Source organism: Thermobia domestica, chromosome 10 (genome assembly GCF_964235325.1).
Source record: "Thermobia domestica chromosome 10, izTheDome1.hap1.1, whole genome shotgun sequence".
Lineage (NCBI taxonomy): Eukaryota > Metazoa > Arthropoda > Insecta > Zygentoma > Lepismatidae > Thermobia > Thermobia domestica.
This window is the reverse complement of record NC_137463.1, coordinates 238,964,107-238,985,049: the sequence shown is the minus strand read 5'-3', so window position 1 is coordinate 238,985,049 and position 20,943 is coordinate 238,964,107. Positions and strand designations below refer to the sequence as shown.

Genomic DNA, 20,943 nt, shown 5'->3' with positions numbered 1-20,943 from the left:
AATTCTTCCGTGTTTTTCCCCTTTTATTATAATGATTTGCTTGTGTTTTTAGAAATATTTATGGTCAAAGGGAATCTTTGCAAAGTACATGCTGACATAATATTTAGGACGTTGTAGATTTCAGGTATTATTGGCCTTTAACAAATAAATGGCAATAAAATATTTTGTTTTTTAAAAAAACAGTAAATTTCGCGGTAATTTGATATTTTAGAAACCTCAAAAGGTAATTTACGTAGTCCCAAAGAGAAATTTATATTTGAGATAATCGGAGACAATGGTTATAGCTGAGGGCTCTGAGGCAGTGTTTTTTTCAGTTTTTGGCATACTAACAGTGCAATTTAAAATCCAACAGCACATTTGTACAAAATAAAATGCTTTATTATTTTTTTTTATTGATTTACAGGGCTGCTTGAAAAGTGCCTGCAAATTCTACTTATAATCACGCTAATGTTCCACTATTGTACAATTTGGAAGAACAGACCTTTTATGTTTGAATTATCTTTGAGTCTTTATTTGTCAGTTCCTTTATTTTTCACGCCAGTTCAAAGAACTAGTTTTGTGTGAAAAATGGGAATATTTCGTTAACAATTTCGCGAAATTACTCTTTATGACTTCAAATGTGGTTTAAAATCAAATCAATGCATAAAGCGACTTCATCTGGCGTTTAGGAATGAAGCACAATCGAACAGGACTGTGTACAATTGGTTTTCCGAATTCCAATGCGGTTATATACAGGGTGGCCCAAAAGTAGGTATACAATCCTACAAAGTATGTCATTTTAAATTTAAGATAATTTATTTGTTTCTCTGTTCCAAGCTTAAGGTATGAGTGAAGAGAACAAATAATAAAGAAACTAAGTCACTACCTGAATGAATAACAATAAGTAAATTATATAAAATGTTATGAGCTGGTCAGTACGGGACAGATTTTGGGCCACCCTGTATTTCTCTGTGACAAATTTTGAAGGTCATCCATTATCCAACCTAATCTGTTGTTGGCAGTAATGTTGATAATGTGCCTCAAATGATTGAGAGCTAGGCATATGACATACGTTGAGATTTAGGTATCCTTGCACCTTCACATGAAAGCAATATCTATATACGATTTTGCATAATCACCTGTACGAAAAGAAAGTTTCAAACCATTGGGATCCCACGTAACTTGACTCAAGCTCAATAATAGATTCGTCTCAATTAGTGTAAAAAAAATTCTTTAAAAAATTAAACCGAAAAAATTTGGTGTGCTGCATTTGGTATATAAGCAAAGTTTGGTGTGCTGCTTTGCTATAGGGGACAAAAATGTTATCTATTCATACAAACCCGAAACTAAAAACCAGCCCATTGTTTCAATGTTTTAAAGTGAGCCGAGACCAACACAAGTTCTTCATTCGAGGATTGCTACCAAAGAAATAATTACTTGTTTCTTCGGTTATACCGGACGCGTAACAACCATAGCTTTAGAAGACTAAAGGACTGTAAATGCTGAGTGACAGGCCCGTAGCCAGCCATAAAACTTAGGGGGGTCGATTGAAGTTAGGGGGGCCCGATCCAACCATATGATAGTTCATCACCATATTATACTTCTTTTGCAAGCCTACTGTAAAACTTTTAGGGGGCCACCAAAAATTTAAGGGGGGCGCCCCCTAGACCCCCTGGATACGGGCCTGCTGAGTGATACTTAGACAATTTGTTTGCCAGAGATAGTCAATGAATTATGTAAAACAAACCAAACTTATAGTGTAAAACCGTTCTCTGAGTGCCAATATCATAAGAGTTTAGGATTATCTCCATTTGTTAGTTCTGATTCGGTTATATATCTTTCCCTTGTAATATCCATAATTGTCTTAACGGAGTTGCATATGACGAATTGTAATTTAACAAAAATATGATGAGATAGTCTTTGACAATGATTCGCGTAATTTTACAGTAAAAATTAACGAACTTTAAAGGGAGATTTTGAATCATTGGGGAGATATATCCCTGGGCCATCTCTTGGATTCATCACTGATTGGGATGCAGATAGACTAATCTATACAGTCATCGCAATCTTAAAGTATAGAATAAAGTAATCGGTGGTCTAAAATGAATAATGAACAAAAGATGAGAAATTCATTTAGCATATCATCCAAACGTTCATTATACTACATTAAAAAAAAAAAAAAAAAGCTCTTACGTGATTAGAAAGAATTATTCTTAACCATTGTTGCATTACAAAGGGACTGAAGAAAAAATGAAGTATATTTCTCTGCAGTGCAAACATGGCAATTGCAACACACGTACATTTATCTGATTACAATGTGCTTCTTTGCAACTCACAGTTTTTAATTCGCTTTTAATTTTAGCTGCTGTGATATGCTGATGTGAGGAAGAGAAATTACTGGGTAGAGAACTCACCTCATCAGCTTCAAGCGGCGTTCCTTCATCAAGCAGACGAGCTACCTCCTTGTAGTTCCCTCTGGCGGCAGCTTGTCTCAACTTTTCCGCCATTAGGTGTCACAACCTCCACATCTGAAAAGAAGCAACAAACAGGGAGTGAGAAAGAATATCGAGGCCTTTGATCAGATAAATTAATAATTGTTATTAAATTATGTTTAGCTTTAAGGACATTCGCTAGAATCTCCATTACGTTTTGAGTCTTAGCGAATAAGTTAGGGACAATAAAACATACAATAGAATTAGAAAGTAAACCATTTGGTATACACAAATTGTTATTAAGTGAACTGATGACTGTGTTCATATCTTTCATACAAGACGGAGAACCAGGAGTGCAGCTTATGACTTCATAATTGTCTGTCAATTAAATTTCTGCATTATACAGAGAGCCCCAAAATATTTACCCTGATTACAGATGAATATTATTCCTATATTTTTGTACGTCTACATATCCTTTATCAGTTATTAGTTGATTAACGCTTAAGTTTTCTATTTGTATAATTTCAGGTCTGAATCTGTTACTAACAGTTCCACGTTAGCCTAAAAGTGTTGTTGTCGGGTTCTTTATCGAAGCAAACTGTGACCAGTAATGTGTACCTTGACATGTTCAAAACTTACGCTATACCTCACGAAGATACAGGTGGCATTTTTTTAGCAGCTGCCGTGACAGCCAAGGGCGCCGATCCTGGGGGGCCCGGGTCCCCCAAAGCTCATTTGGGCCCCCCTAGTGTATTTACGAATATACAATATTTGGCATAATTTGAATGTTATTAGTCTTAACATCCTCATATATATACCTTCTGCGTCTGAGTGCCTCCCCCCAAATTTACAGAGAAATCGGCGCCCTTGCTGACAGCGCATCACCTCATTAGGAATGAACGTGTGACAGGTACTAGCAGAAGATTTTCCGAACCTTTGAATCAGAAGGGAGTCCTGTCGAATGGCCTCCTACACAGCCAGACATAAACCCATTACATTTCCTGCGGGGCTACAAAAAATCTTGGTAATTGGTGTGTACCACATCTTCACATAATTTGTAGACATTGAGTGAAGACATCACTCAAGCAATTGGAAGTGTGACAGACAAGATGTTGACGAATCTGTGGCGTGAGACGGGGTACCAAGACTGGCAGTGTTCACATTTTGAGTGTATGAAATCAAATGACCAGATTGTGACTAAGATCTTTATGAGTTAGTGTATCTTCGTATCAAATATTGTTTTTAATAGCTATTTCCAATAAAGAGGTAAATCAGAGTAAACATTTTGGGACGAATTGCATTATAAAACGTCTTAAAAAATCAATTGATTTAATAATATCCTGTTAAGCACCAAAATGGCCCTATTTTCAAAATTGTCACTTTGCTCATTCTTTTAAGTATTTACAAATAATAATAATTTGATTTAATTTTAGTTTAGTGTTTTTTTCAGCAGCGAGGCTATATGAAACGTGGACCTACAACTTAACGTGGGATCCGAACCACATGAGCTCCTGCCTAGAATCGAACCCACGTTTCATGTCAAAGGCCTATTCTAACCGCTTAGTCATGAGAGAGCTCAATAATAATAATAATAATAATAATAATAATAATAATAATAATAATAATAATAATAATAATAATAATAATAATAATAATGGGAGATGTTGGGAAAATTCTTAACAACAAAATACAATAATGTTTTACTGGTTATATAACCTGACCAGGATAGTAGTGCGGTTTTGAAAGGATGGCGCTGCTGTTGTGTTTATATCAGTTTCCTGGCAAGCGCGGCGGGACCGGGGAGCGGAGAGTTTCACACTGCAGTGTATCCAACGGTTTTTTAAAGTTGCAGTTTGGATGTTATGCATAGCCTAATCTCTTTCCGCTTAATGAAGAACGCCGTAAGTTATTTCGTTGTAGTGAGCCATTTCTGCAGTAATGTCGCAGACATAAGCTCACCGGCATTAAGCTCAGCGGCGAAAAGCTCACCGGACATAAACTCACCTATGTTAATGCAAAAGCGAGCGAACAAAAGCTCCCCGGACATAAGCTCACCACTAATAATTGTACACCCATATTATAAGAACCCCGAGAAAACGCACGAGCACGGTGTTTATCCACCATAAAGTCCACACGGCGCGAACTGGGATCAAACCAGGGACCCCAAGCACCGGAGGTGAACGTTCTACCACTGAGCCACTGCGCCCCCAAATAATTATAATGTGATTGATATATGGTGTTCATTGGGCAAAACACTCTAAACAATAAAAAAATCATCTTAGCGTGGAGAAATTGTTATCCTTCGTTTTTCATTATCATTTGGCCATGGAACAAACTCCTGAGAGATATACAACCTCTCTATACAACTATGTTGTGTTGGAATGTATAACTCATAGGATGTGATACATTTTTTAAAAAAGAATTGAACACTTCCAGTGTAACCATTAAAAATGTGATAAAGAAATAACGGCCACGTTTTTGAAATATTCAATTAGAATTGGACAATCTGCTCGTTGGAATCAACCAGCGAAAACGGCACGTTTCTAGCACGTATGGTTTTGAGATCTCATTGTCGAAAGGATTGGAGACAAACATAAAAATCTAGAATTTTAATATATAGATGATTATGTCCTTTACGTTAAGGGAGACTGATGGTTAAGACAAGCATATAATGATGGAAGAATTGGTGGAATGAGAATGTGGGACGAAATTAAGAGAACCCCGATTAAACCTAACGGACACTATGTTGTACCCTATAAACTTACTTAGCAGGGGATCGAACCAGGGATTCCACACACTACATGTAAGTGCTCTGGTACTGACCTACCGTGCCCCCATCATACCCTCATTAAGGTCTTCATTACATGATACTAGCAAGACGACAATAAATAACATGGTTAATAAGGTGTAGCCTTATAATATCATTAGCTTTAGATATGTGCACGACACGAGACAAGACACATCTGTTCTACCTATAGTGCTGCCAAAATGTCTTGAGCTGTGGCAAAAATGCGAACTAAAGCTCACACCCTTAATACATCCACGCGTTAAGCGAATGAGGGTTCAGCTGTTGCTAAGCGAGAGAGCTTTAGCGAAAGGGAGTGGAATTCATTCAGCCAATAGCAGGCCTTGGAACAGAAAACTCGGTGCCAAGTCAATGTGGTATATCTATAGTTAACATATATATATATATATTCATTCTCGAGACGAGACAGCCTTAACCCTCGTTTCACGTGCGTCTTTATTACCTCTTAAATTCCATTTTTTGTTTAACTAAATTATTGACCAACAAGATACATGAATCGAGCGATAACACAAAGCTAAATGAAACATGATTCAGGTAAATTCTCATATGTTATTTTGGAGAAAATATTTTTAATTAACTTTTATGGCCCTAAAGAGTGTCGTTCGTTGCCAATAATAGGATATCTAGCGAGATCCACGTTAACTATCAGAGTAGATTGTTGTTGCTGTTTTGCTAACGGTGACACACACATATGGAACTTCGTTGGGATCGTAATACAGCAAATTATAGATGCGTTAAAATATCAAATAGAGGGTTCCCACAAGAAAGTGAAGATCGATTTCCATGATATAAATTCCTGACTATAAATAGGAAGATACGGGTAAGTTCTATCATACACCTTTCTAACGACATCTTCCATCCCCTTAGCCGTCTAACACACTCCTTTAATTACCGTTTACATATTTGTTTATGTTCAATATAAGTAATTATTATTCACACAAAATTTATCATGTAACTATATAATAATATATGTATGATACAGTACCACATACATTGACATTGCAAATTAGACAAAATGAAAAACAATATAACATGCAGTCAAGAATATATTGCCAACCCTCTCTGAGACCTAATACTATCAGTCCTAAAATGAGATGAAATGAAATCTTTAAGTTTTACATTCCACGGTTATGCCGTCTAGGCTGAACGAGACAATGATCATGAGAAATGAATGAAATGTGGAATGAAAAAAGTGAGAGAAAACGGGAGAACCCCGAGAAAACCACCCACATGGTGTTTGTCCACCACAAAGTTGAACTGATGTGAGCTGAGATCGAACCAAGGACCCCCATGAACCAGAGATGAACGCTCTACCACTGAGCCACCGTGGCACACTATCAGTTCTAATATTGCCAACTCTGAGACATGTTAGTCCTCATATTTATATTTTTAAACGGAATTTTGTTTTGCTTTCAGTTCTTCAATTTGATCTACGAGAGCGTCTTGTTCTTGTTTGTTACATTATTCCATTGGTTTCTTCTTTGCTTCCAATTTCTTAACTTCAGCACTTAGTTTTCTTTTTTCATCTTTGATTTTACTTTCCTCTGCACTTTTGTTTTATTTCTGTTTAAGGTATTCATCATAGCGTCTCCGAGCAGAACGAACTGAGAAGCATTTTTCAATCAACAGGAACAGATTCTATACCTCCATAGTACATAATTGCATCATGCACCCGCCTCTGTGCTACCAGAGAATCTTCGGTTTGGTTTTCTACAATAAGTGTCTTATTGACTGAAAACCCATAATCCACTGAGGCATTGTCGTGTGACTGAAAGTATTTCAGAATAAAATCCCGAAACGAAATTTCCGACCCAAGAAGAATGAGAATGGGGAATGGCTTAAACTTCGTAACGAAGAACTGCATAAGTTATACCGTTTACCAAACGTTAAGGTCATCAAATCTGGGAGGCTCAAGTGGGTAGGTCATGTAGTCAGAATGGCAGAAAGTAGGAATACTTTCAAAGTTTTAACTAGAAATCCAATCGGAGAACTATTTTTACCCAGACCTAGGGAGAACAATATTAAAATGGATGTCACAGTAATAGTAATACAAAGTAAAAACTGGATGTAGTTGGTTAAGAATAGGGATGGTCACAAAGATCCGGTTTCGGCGGAACCGGTTCCACAAGGAACCGGTTCTCGGAGATCCGGTTTTCAGAACCGGTTGCGGACCTGGATCCGAAAACCCGGTTCCAGAACTAGATCTTAGGAACCGGTACCAGACATGGATTCGAAAACCCGGTTCCAGACCTGGATCCGAAAACCCGGTTCCAGAACTGGATCTTGGGAACCGGTTCCAGAACTGGATCTTGGGAACCGGTTCCAGAACTGGATCTTGGGAACCGGTTCCAGAACTGGAACCGAAGAACCAGTTCCATACCTGGATCCGAAGATCTGGCTCCAGATCTGGATCCGAAAAACCGGTTCCGAGACCGGATCCGTTCAGACCCGAAAACCGGTTCCACCAGGAACCGGTTCTGGCCATCCCTAGTTAAGAACAGGAGTCAATGGAGATCTTTTGTGAACGCGGCATTTAATCTCTAGTGTTCCATAGGCCACAGAGTTGGTTACTTACTGTTAGTTAGACACACAAATAGTCCTTTATACACATATTGCCTGTGCTTATAATGGAAAGAACTACAAAATATACAAATTGCTTACGGAGCTATTGTTATTACTGGAGTTAGGAATTTTAGGCTCGAAAACTGTGGTATAAAAGGTGCGAATCACGGTACTGGTACTAATTTTGGTCGACAAAATAAAAGTTGCTAAACAAAAGTGCAGTTTCTTTGTAATCCAGTTGCAATGTCATTGTATTAGAAAGATAAAGGACACAACATTCATTCATGCATTGAAAAGGTAACATTATTTCGAAGCATTCTAAGAACGGAGTGTTATTAAAAATGTAATTCATGCAGAAAACTATAAAACATATAACATTCAGGATTTTATTTTTTTTCTTTCCTTTCCTGTTTGTTTGGCTTTTTTTTTTTTTTTTTTTTTTTTTTTTGCCAGACTGCGGTTGCAAAGCAAGTATTTCTACTGGAAAAACTGTGTTTCGCGTCACCAGATTGCAGTATCTTGTTTTGTTTTCATGTAAAGCTCCGTTTGTCAGGTCTATACCGTGATCGTCTAGAAGGCAACCCGCTTCCTTCAAACGACATTTCTGAGTCTGCTAGTGAATATAAGGTTTCTGCTTTTCTGGAAAAATTTCCGTTTTCACTTTTCTGGAAAATTTCCTAAAATCACTTTTGGTGTTAGTCAAGAGATAAGGGTGAAGATAACATAATTTCTTTAAATGATGAATCGATTAAAAAAAAAAAAAAACACTTTTCTCTAGTCGCACACTCAGAAATATTTGCAGGGAGGGTTCTACACTATTGGGGGGAGGGGGGTCAATACATTTACAAAATATTAAACCTATCTTATTCTGCACCCGAAAAGAGAATAAATAATTGTTTATTACTGCCACTTATATTTTTAGGAAAGAATGTAGAACTATATTATTTTTATACAAAAAGAAAGGCTATAGCTGAGGCGTAAAATCAAATCTCTTTATCCTACATCAATCATTTCTCTGTTAAACAAATATAGTTCTGTTAAGAAAGTCTACAAATGTTAGTCGAATTACGAATTTTTTGGGGGGAGGGACACAATGGAACCCCCGTAGGGGATCACGGCTTGTCGCTATACCTTACTGTTGTTATACCATACTTTTAAGCTATGACCAAGGGCGCCCATGTTGTAGTTTCCAAAGGGGGGGCAAGTATAAGTGACGTTTCAAATATAGTTTCAAATTTTCCTGTAACTAATGTAAAAATTATATTGTGTTTTCGATATTCTGAAGTACAATTTCCTCTAGGGGATGACAGCGACCCACCTTGCACCCCCCCGTCCTGATGGGCGCCCTTGGCTATGAAGATCAATCTTGAAATCGGAAATGGTTAATTTCTACCAATTCCGGATTGAGTAGTCTTAACCTACCTACTAAAGAGAGATGGAACCTACTTTTGGAACGCTGAATCGATAAAACAACAACAAAAAAACATTTCTTTATATCTCTTACCGTTTTTGCTCTGATGCCTGTTAACAGACAGACAAACGGATGGATGGACAATTGGATATAGACATTCTAAAAGGTTTGATGTTATTTGATCTGTAGTTTAGCGTCCCTTTCAGCAGTGAGGCTACATGAGACGTAGACCTCCAGCTTAATGTGGCACCGAACTACATGAACTCTCGCTGAGAATCGAACCCAGACCCTTTCTAACAGACTTCCGATACTTATGCGCAGCATAGTTTGAAAGTAGCTAGGTGAAAAAAATTGAATTCCTTAATGAATTCATGCTGGAATTTTACCATACATTTATAATAACATGATAAAAAAAAACGCCCGTTCTTAAATAAATAACATTTGCAGAATTAAACTTTAGTGTTATATTTCGTATTAAGCAAATATACTTGTAAAGTGTAATGTTACAAAAGTAAAATCTTTATTTAAACACTGTGCTTGTTTTAGTTTGTTCATTTTAAAGCTCAAATTACGCTATTGAAGGAACTCTTCGTGATTTAGCATGTTTCTCTTCCGATAGTTGGCAACTCAATCGAACTATGTGTCACGGCCTTTCTCAAGGAAAATGCACATTGCAGTTTTACCGAATAGCCAACAGAGCAAGTTTTGCTCAAAATCTGGTTAACTCTTGAATTAAATGTTACATGAGACATAAAAAAGTGGTGTCACTTAATACTGCACACACTCAAACTGAACGTTTGACTTGATTTTGAATGGGAAAATGAAAAATGATTATGAGTCTTAAGTCAGCATGCGAGTGATGTGCAAGCTAACTTTAATTTAGTTTCGCGGCCGCTCATGCTCTTATTTTTTGTTATTTAAAAAAAGAAAGAAAAAAAGAAATAATAAAAAAGTAATAAAACCGCAAGGTCATTTCGTGTGTTATTATCTGTCTTTTTTTGGTTGTTTTCTTTGACACGTTTTGTTATTTTTTAAAACAAAGTCCCGTTATTAAAGGAACCATTTGTTATTCGCGATATTCGTGACCTTGGTACATACAAAATATGCCATACGCTTTATAAGGTAGATGGGATGGACGGTAATGACTCAGCTTCAGTTAGCACTTGTTTTCTATTTAGTTAAAAACAAAAAAGCAAAGGAGAATATTGATTTTCTCTTTCTGTTTCAAAAGTGTTTTACTAATTTCTATAGAGAATGAAGATTTTTTTAGATGTGTCACTTTAGAGCGAGGGCAGGGGCAGATCCAGGACCGACTTCTGGGGCGGGGGCGGTGGGTTGTCATAATGCTACTTTTAAGGGTTCCAAACTCTGGGATGGATTTTATTTATATATATAAAGTAAGAAAATTTCCTCTTCTGGGAGGGGGGAGGGCGATTGCCCCGATCGCCCCCCCTGGATCCGCCCCTGAGAGCGACGAAAATAGTACAGCGAAAGCACACTATACAATAGTGGAAACCTCCATAATACGGACATTTCTTTATTTTTGTCTTGGCAAAAATACATGTATTTTTTAATGAAACAAAATCCATAATTCTACAGTCATATTCTTATACACACATGGACAATCTTCTTCTACCACAAATATTTGTATACTTCTTCACAGTTGACAGGAATCATTCTCAGCTCATGCACATTTAGCACAGAAAATACTTTGTGCAATTTAAAACTAAATCCTCAATAGATTCCTTCAACTGATCCAATAGTTAGAAGTAAATTTTAATCCGAAGCTTCTGTCCGAAAGATTCTATGCCAGTTAACTATTCTTTCAGTTTACTGTACCACATATTATGCCCTTTCGGCTAACTATTATGTCTTCATTATGTAATACAAATATAAACGTATGGCAAAATAGACTTCACTGTTGTAGTTGTCTTAAAATTCTAGCCTAATTTGGAGCTCCGTCGCGGCCAAGCGGTTAGCGTACGCGTCTTTGGCGTGGGAGACCTTAGTTCGATTCCCGGCGGGAGCTCATGTGGTTCGGATTCCAGGTTAATTAGTACGTCCCGTCTCATATAGCCTTGATGCTGGAAGGGACGTTAAACTCAAAGTCAACTCAACTCTAGCCTAGTTTGATATATTACATGACCCACTTCCAGGGGCGTCTTTTAGGGGGGCAGGGAGGGGCATTTGCCCCCCTGAGTTTGAGGTGTATATAGATTTTATTAATAGAATAGTAGTAAATCAGTTAAAAACGCGAAATTTTACATATATCAAGGGGTCTTGCCCCCCAAGCAAAATCCTATGAAGCTCCTGCCCAGTTCCTATTTTAAACAATTGAGCGATGTATAAGATGGCGGACATGAGAAGGCTACCTGCACTAGATGTCTATTTTCTCCCGGTGTGTGTTACTTTTTTTTTTTTCATCACTTTGCCCGCTTTACACCTACACTGATTTTCATATCTGTAACACCTTCCTCTGGTTTATTCAAATGAATCAGGTTTCTGGCCACTGAGACAATGTTTATGAACGGAAGCACTTTGAATTTCGCTTACGCTCGTTTTTTGATATTCCCCACTTAGCTGCTAAGTTTGGCTAATTTTAAAAAAATACAATTCTTCCTTAGCAATCAGAAAATCCTGAGTTCGAATCGAATAGACGACGATGTTGACAAATCATTTTAGAGATTTTCCTCAATTCCATCAAACGAATGGTAGGAAAGCACTTTTAAAACTGAAATGAAATGAAATCATTGAGTTTAACGTTCAACGATTATGTCCTTTAGGCTAAAGGAGACGATAATTAAAGGAAGTGAATGATAATGGAAGAACTGGTGGAATGAAAAGTGAGAGGAAACGGGAGTATCTCAAGAAAACCAAAGCGTGATGTTGTCTAACACAAATTTACATTGCTGGGGATCGAACCAGGGACCCCACACACAAGATGTAAGCGCTCTAGCATTGAGCTACCGCGCCTCCTGAACTTCTTGAAGGGTTCTTGTAAGTACATGTCAAGACATATTAATTTGCTTACTCACATAATATAGTACTTAATATGCTATATAATATAATATGCTATAATATAATTAAATACTATAGATTTCGAAAATGGAGAATAAAATTATTAATTTGTAAACCTAAAAAATTGATAACGTACGAGAACCATGCCACTTATTGAGGTGAAATTGATACATAAATATATACAGGGTGTTTTAGAACAACACCGACAACGTTTGGGAGGTGATTCCTCACACCAATATAAGATAAAAGGTATAGACCAACCTGAGTGCACAACGGAGTTATGGGCTGCCGAAATATTGAAAAAGTGAACTTTAAATGTCTATAGCTCCAAAACTATGGGGCCTACCGTAGTCGTGTCAAGACTTCACTTAGGAACTAATATGTGCCCTATCCAAAAATACATGTTTCGGAATCCTGCGGTACTCACTCAACAATTTTTATAGAGGGAGTTTGGCTAAGGGCATATAACTTGAAGTACTCACCAACTACCTGTGTAAAAATTGTTGCGGAAATACCGCAGGACTCTGAAACATGGATATTTGGATAGCATACATACTAGTTCCTAAGCGAAATCTTGAACCGACAATGGCAGATCCCATAGTTTTGAAGCTATGGACCTTTAAAGTTCATTTTCCCCTGTTTTCGGAATCCTATAACTCCGAAAGGAAGCGTTTGAGTACCCAGGTTGGTCTATACTTTTGGTCTTATCTTGGCGTCAGGAATCACCTCCCAAACGTTGTCGGCGTTGTTTTGAAACACCCTGTATATCCTTATTTTTTAAAAAATGAAACGAAATCTTTGAGTTTAACGCCCCACGATTATGCCTGTTAAGCTAAGGAAAGCAGATGATAGAGGGAAGTGAATGATAATGGAAGAATTGGTGGAATGAGAAAGTGGGAGGAAACGGGAATACCCATAGACAAACTTACTTGGTGGGGAATCGAACCACGGACTCTACACACCAGAGATAAGCGGTGTACCACTTTTTAAAAGTAAAGATCAACCGATCATACCTAAGTTTCCTGAGCAACCCGAGTTTCCTCGTATACAAGGCCTCTTTGACCTTTTACTAAATTCGATAGGGACACGAACACATACATATCCAGGACAGTTAAAATTCCAAAGGTTCTCCCACCGGGAATCGAACTGGGGACCCCGTAGACCAAAGGCGCACGTGCTAGCCACTAAAACCAACGGGGAGGGCACCACTGAGCCACCGTCTCCCTTCATACTTTCATTAAGTTCTTCATAACATGATACCAACAAGACAACAATACTTACCATGGTTAATGAGATATGGCCTAAGATAATCATTAGCTTTAGGGGTGGGCATGAGACGAGTCGAGACAGAATTTACGTGTCGAGACACATTTCTTTTAATAATAATTAAAAAAAGAAACTTTTTTTTTTTTTTGGAAGAGACAGCCTTAACCGTCGTCTCGTGCGCGTCCGTATTAGCTCTTATATTTTATTTTCTGTTTAACTCAACTATTGCTCAGATACGTCAATCGATAAGTCACACCAAACTGAATGAAACATGCTTCTCTCATGTGTAATTTTCGAGAAAATAATTTTTAAGAAAAGAATTTTTGTGGCCCTAAAGAGTGTCGTTTGTTACCAATAATGATAATAATAATAAAAATAATTGTTTAAAAATCCATGGAGGTGCAAACAAATCCTTATTTTGAGCTCACTTAGACATATTTTTCCCAAGCTTTTTTGATATCCTCCAACGCCCAACACAGTTAAAACTACAGATTTCAGAAAAAGAAGAAAAAAGAAAAGCTTGGCGTCTTTGTACTGTAGAGTACAACAACCCAATTCTTTTCGTTGCGCACGAAAAAGGAGTCGTCGTTTTAAAAGTTTCATCTATTTCAGAAGAAAAAAATAACGAAATTTTGGAGCAAAACATTATCTCAGGCAGCTGATGAACACAGACAAGGCAGAACTGTTATTTCCTGTCAATGCCGTTAAAAAAAAAAAGAAAAAGAAAAAGGAAAAAAGAAAAACCAGGGCAAAGAAAAAGGAAAAAATTGTGGCAGCTGTTGGACATCAAGGATCTGGTGCATACATATTCTTTTTTGAGAAGTAAAACTAGGTAAGAAAAACAAATCAATGTATTCAACACTTAAAGTGATAGTGTCCTTAAAATATTTAATCAAGAAATGAACTGAAATTAATATGAAAGAAAAAAAATAATATTTTATTTGACGTTTCATGATTATGGCAGTTAGGTTAAAGGAGAAAATAATTAAGATAATAATTTTATGGAATGAGAACGTGGGAGGAAATGGAAGAGCCGTAAGATAACTTCGGATACAATAATGTTCACTCAAACTCAGCCCAATTAGGATTGCGTTCGAATCATGGACCTCTCACACTTAAGGGGGCAAACTACTAAATATTTTTGAAAAGCTAACTAATTTTCTTTTGCTCGTTCTTCGTAAGTGAAAAGAGGTAATGAAATGTAACTTACTACAATAATAGATAAAGTTATTCTACATCCGAAAATACGAATCGGAAGAATTATCAGTGTTGCCATCCATAGAAATTACAGTGTGTCCAAAATTTTAATTACCCAAAAATCTAGGTTAAGGTAACAACTAGAAAAATGAACTCAGCGGTAGTTGATTACTTATCATGTTGTCTTGGTTCCTTGTTTACTACTTTTTAAATAATGTTTGTATTTATTTTGTAATAACTTACAGAAGTTACTACAAAATAAATACAAACATTATTTAAAAAGTAGTAAACAAGGAACCAAGACAACATGATAATTAATCAACTATAGTTGAGTTCATTTTTCTAGTCGCTGCTTTAACCTAGATTTTTGGGTAATTAAAATTTTGGACACACTGTAATTTCTATGGATGGCAACACTGATAATTCTTCCGATTCGTATTTTCGGATGTAGAATTACATTATCTATTATTGTGGTAAGTTACATTTCATTACCTCTTTTCACTTACGAAGAACGAGCAAAAGAAACTTTATTAGCTTTTCAAAAAATATTTAGTAGCCTGCCCCCTTAAGGTGAATACTGTACACAAAAGTTAAGATTGCGAAGACATTCTTCGAAATAGTGTTACGCAAACTGAATATATCAGTCATTAAACTGTGATGACAAAAAATGTGATTACGTAATACTTGAACAACTCAATCTAATGGAAGAAAGTAAATTAGTATATAGCACTTCTTTTCATTTTAAGCATTTCAAAGATTCTTGTAATTTAGTAAGGGCCCGAATTTTCATTTTTGAAATATGGCAACCCTATTTTGGACACATCGATGGATTATATTTTCATAACTCATTTCATATTAGCAAGTAAATGCATTCAAAGTTTGTTGCGAATACCCTTGAAAAGTTTTACCGGATTATCAATGATTGAATGTTGAAAATCACTAGATTCCAGAAAATACCAGAAATAGAGGAGAAAACACTCATAAAATCATACTACAGTATTTGCATGTTCTATTTTGCTGCAGTTGGAAAACCATTAACCCACGTACGTTACGCCTACTTTGTGGGTTTTTCCTTTCGTCTGTTCATTCAATATATTTATTCAAAATCTTCAAAGAGAAAGACAGAACGATCTGTTTTTTTTTTAGCTTGCACTTTTCAAACGTGGAAGACTTAATTTAGTTAATAAACAAAGAAACGCGTAAACAAACGTCAACACCAAGGAAAGGCTTTTGGTTTCTAATTAACACCATGCGAATGATTTGCATTCTTGAAGTAAAGGCTTCACAAGAAGGCCCTAAAACATGTAAATATAGTTATATGTGGGTTTAACATCAGAGGGAAAAGAAATGCGGACAAGGTGATTCTGCATTTGAAAACAGATACAAGAAAATAAATATCTATTTCCCTATTCATTCAAAGTTTTCTCTTAATACAACAGATAACAACTCAAATAGAGGAGAACTGGGACTCTTGTTTCAAGTTTTCCTCTCTCTCTCTCTCTGTCGCTCTCATATATATATATATATATATATATATATATATATATATATATATATATATATATATATATATATATATATATATATATATATATATATATATATATATATATAAGCAACGAAGAAAGCAGATATTGAGAAGAATGAAGTACGATATTCCACAACATGACACCTGGCACTCAGTGCCTATGATGCTCGACGATGCACACTGGTAGATTAGCTTAAGGTTAGTTTAAAGGGTCAAATTTTGCCGATAGATGCCACTACAGTCTTCGTGTCTCTCTCATGTATTTTTTACCTTTCACGAAAATTAACGATTTCTCTTAAAAATTTCAACCTAGAGACTAAATTTTTGGAGAAGGAACTTGATAACCTATCGAAGACAACAATCCGTGCCGATTTTTTAGTTTGGAATTCTCTTCATTGTTGAAATGGCTTAATTGTTGAAAAGGACATCCAGACCTTTAACAATATAACTCTTTCAACAATGAAGAAAATTCTAAATAAGAAATCGGCACGGATTGTTGCCTTCGATAGGTTATGAAGTTCCTTCTCTAAAAATTTGAAGTCCCTAGGTTGAAATTTGAAAGAGAAATTGTAAATTTTCGTGAAAGCTAAAAAAATACATGAAAGAGATACGAAAACTGTAGTGACATCTATTGGCAAAACTTGTCCCTTTACACCGACCTTCAAGCGATAGCGTCTGTTGCTTATGTGGCCGTAGAGCGCATACTTCTGGTGCGTCGGGTTACTGGTTCGATCCCCGACCAACTAAGTCTCTGGTGGACAACATCGTTTTCTCAGGGTTTCCTCCCACTTTCTCATTCCATCAATTATTCTACCATCATCATCATTCACTTGCCTTAACCACTGTCTCCCTTAGCCCAAATGATATAATCGTGGGACGCTAAACTCAAAGATTTACATTTCATTTCATTTTTATCTGGCCGTCACTAGAGGGCAGGAGAATACATTTATTAACCTGAGAAAGGCCTTACTTAAACTAAAAACTTCTCTAGTACAAGTGCCCTCCCAAAATAAATTCATTCCCAGCTCGTACTAACTGAGTTTTGAGGAGGGCAAACACCATGTACATGAATTTTCTCGGAGTTTTCCCGTTTCCTCCCACTTTCTGCATCCCACCGTTTCATTCATTTTTCACCATCACCGCCTCCTTTATCCTAGCCGGCATAAGTGTCGGACGTAAATCTAAAGATTCCATTTCATTTCATTTCATTTCAAAATAAATTCCTGGTGATGCCACTGTAAGATAAATACCTTCTCGACGAAATTAAAATACCGCTAATTTTACAGTAATTATGTGATATCTTCAAATAGATAAAAGATAATTGAAATATGGAACAAGAGCGCCCTAGACAATATTATTTTACATGAGGTACCGTTACCACAAGTCACCAAGTAGCTTTCCGTTTTCAGCCGTTTAGAAACGCGAAAATAAATGCCGATTTTCAAAAGGGTTCGAAATCGAAAGCAGATAAGTGAGTTCTGATAACGGTATCTCATCTAAAATAATATTGTCTAGGGCGCTCTTATTCCACATATCGATTATCTTTTATCTTTTTGAAGATATCACTTAATTACAGTAAAATTGGCGGTATTTTAATTTCGCCGGGATGAAGACTCTTAATGAAAAAAATATTAGTTACACAGCGTGCAAGAGTTCGATTCCCGGCGGAAGCTCATGTGGTTCGGATTCCACGTTAATCAGTAGGTCCACGTCTCATATAGCCTCGCTGCTGAACGGGACGTTAAACTCAAAATCAACTCATCTCAACAGCGTGCAAGAATCTTTTTATACTCTTTCGTTTTATCATTTAACTGATAGTTTTCATTTGCGAAGTTCGATTTTCTCTCTTTAAAATTTCTTACGTGTAAGTACAGTACATACAGGAAATTAACAGAGTCACTTTTCAACATGCAACTCTGTATACATTAAGAATTTTCACTTAGGTAAGTGCAATATATTTACGATCAAAGTTCCTTGAAAGCAGCCTTGGAATCCAATTCTAGCACTAAGCATACTACTACTAATAATAATGTAAATCCAAAAGAAATGTTATTGTGTAATAATGTTGAGTTGAGTTGAATTTCAGTTTAGCGTCCCTTTCAGCACCGAGGCTATGTGAGACGTGGACCTACTGATTAACGTGGAATCCGAACCACATGAGCTCCCGCCGGGAATCGAACCCGGGTGTGTAATAATGTTGCTAAGTGACATTTCCGTTGTTGTAATGGGTGAAAGCTAACATTTTATGAACAACACAATTTCCTCTAAAGAAGAGGAAACGAAGAATAGTAAATTGCACATGACATTTTTTTTCTTTCAAGAAAGGATAAAAAAAGTAGGCTTAGGGCCTATAATGTTACTACCATAAAGAAATAGAAGTAAATAACAGAATATGCTGTTCTTATAGAATTTATACTTTCTATTCTAGCCATATTATTTGATGTTCATTTAAACATTTATAATTAATACCAATAAACGTTGAAATATACATTATTTACTATTACTATTACTACTACTACTACTACTACTACTACTACTACTACTACTACTACTACTACTACTAAACATTATTAACAGACCAAAACCATATTCACGAAGAAATTAAATGTTGACTAAAACCAGGGAATTCGTGTTTTTATTCAGTAGAAAATTCTTTATCGTCGAGAATTCTGTCGAGGAATTTGAAGCTTTTGGTATAAAACAATAATCATGTCTGTTGTGCAGTATGTCTGCGAAGCATAGTTACTTACTTTAAAGGAGGAGCACAGACTGAAAGTACCTGAGAACAAGATCCTGAGACGAATATTGGGGCCCAACAGGAACGGGAGTGGGGAATGGCGGAAACTTCATAACGAGGAACTGCGTATTTTACCAAACATTGTTAGGGTCATTAAGTTTAGGAAGCTCACGTGGGCAGGTCATATAGCCAGAATGGAAGGAAGTAGGAACGCTTTCAAAGTCTTAACTGAAAGACCAATCGGAAAACGACCATTACGGAGACCTGGATGCAGATGGAAGGACAATATTAAGATGGCTCTCGCAGCAATGTGAATACAAAGCAGAAAGTGGATCCAATTGGAGAAGTCAATGGAGAGCTTTTGTAAAAGCGGCATTGAACTCTGTGTTCAATAGGCCATAGAGTTAGTTAGTTAATTAATAATAATCCATGTTTCCAGGACTGGATCCAGGATTTTCTGAAAGGGGGGTGCACCAATAACATTTGAAATTTTTGAAATGCCTTTAGGTGTCTGTGATGTGAATGTGGAATTGGAGTGGAAATGCTAAATGTCTGCTCTCGGTGCATCATTTTCCTTCAACCTACAGAAAATTGACTTAAACTTTGGAAAACTTCGCTCTCTTTTAAGCCCAAACGGAAACATGACAGCAGAAATTTTCGGGAAGTGTTGTTATTTTCACTGCTAGCTTCTCGTTTTAGGTAGTATATATTTACAACAAAGGTGTACCTTTGCACCCCACCTAAATCCGGCCCTGCATGTTTCATTTCCTAAAGAATTAGAAGATGCAAATTACTTTTATTTCGTGGTAGTGGAGGGGAGAGAGGTAGAGGGAGACCAAGAAGAAATGGATGGAAATAGTTAAGAATGAGTTTGGGGAAGAAAAAACCCGAACAAGGCTTTATGGAGAAGATTGTCACAAATTTGGAAGTGGAAAAAGCTGGAGGGAAAGGAAGATGATCATGCATGCTCAGTATACACCGCGACGACACAGTTCCCTGAGTACGACATGAAATACAATAAACATAATTTAATTCTACATTATCAGCGTGATGAGGGGAAATATTTCATCGATATATTTCATTAAGCTGAACAAAATGCCTGACTATAAATTCTCATGCGTGGATGTCGACATTTTTTGTAAACCTAAAAAAATCAGTCGAATTTATGTCGAATATGAAGTCGAATTTAATATACTCATTAACTATTTTAACAATTGTCCATTTTTTAAAACCAATACTAGAAGTCACTTTTTTTTTTTAATCATATGACTCAAAATTAAGGGAATTATGAAGTTTTAAAGTTTTCACACTGCCTCCACTTTGAAACAGTATGACTGATCGGATTCGATGTTTGTCATGTGAATGAACTGACTAAATTTTTTTCAATCCATTCGCTTTTAGGGAAGTTACTGTATCCGCTATATATAAGAAATGGATTCTACTATTATAGAAATAGATAGATATCGTGAGATCTCCACAATAGGCATATTAAAAATTCCACACAACCTCATTACAAACCAGAAATTATGAGGGGGTCGCTGGCAAGTATTGATGGGCACGAGTCGAGTTAAAACTCGATTCGACTCGAAACTCGAAGCGAATTCGAGTCGAGTCAAGGTAATTTTCTTGAGTCGAGTTTGATAAATTGCTCGCTCGTTCAGCTCGTTTGGAATCATTGCCTGATTAGACTGGAAAGCAAAAGCCAAGAGAAATGTAAGCAGTAATGTGAATATTTTTAGTATTACTTACTCACGAGATGGGACACTGCTCGCATCTCGTCTCGTCTCGATTGACAAGACGACACTGTTATATATATAACTAGACAGCCTCAAATGCCATGAGCACCAACACAAGTATATACTGTAGTTCTTACCATCAAGGTTGAGACCTGCACGGTCGAAGTTTTGAGCCCATGCAGAAGCCCAACCCGGGTAGTGATGTCGACTGGCTCAGTTCGGTTCAACTGAGCAAACAGCTCGAGCCGGCGCGGTCGGGATGAGCCACCGA

At 36.7% G+C, this 20,943-nt stretch overlaps 1 protein-coding gene across 2 annotated transcripts in view; it reads right to left on the bottom strand.

Annotated features, from left to right (window-relative positions):
- The window catches only part of dgo (ankyrin repeat domain containing protein 6 diego), a 171,294-nt gene that overhangs the window by 135,219 nt on the left and 15,132 nt on the right, over positions 1-20,943 (bottom strand). For both annotated transcript variants that reach the window (XM_081729400.1, XM_081729398.1), the window contains exon 2: positions 2,394-2,507. In XM_081729400.1, coding sequence (XP_081585526.1) covers positions 2,394-2,486 — 93 coding nt within the window. In that variant the 5' untranslated portion in view covers positions 2,487-2,507. The remainder of the gene's footprint in view (positions 1-2,393; positions 2,508-20,943) is intronic.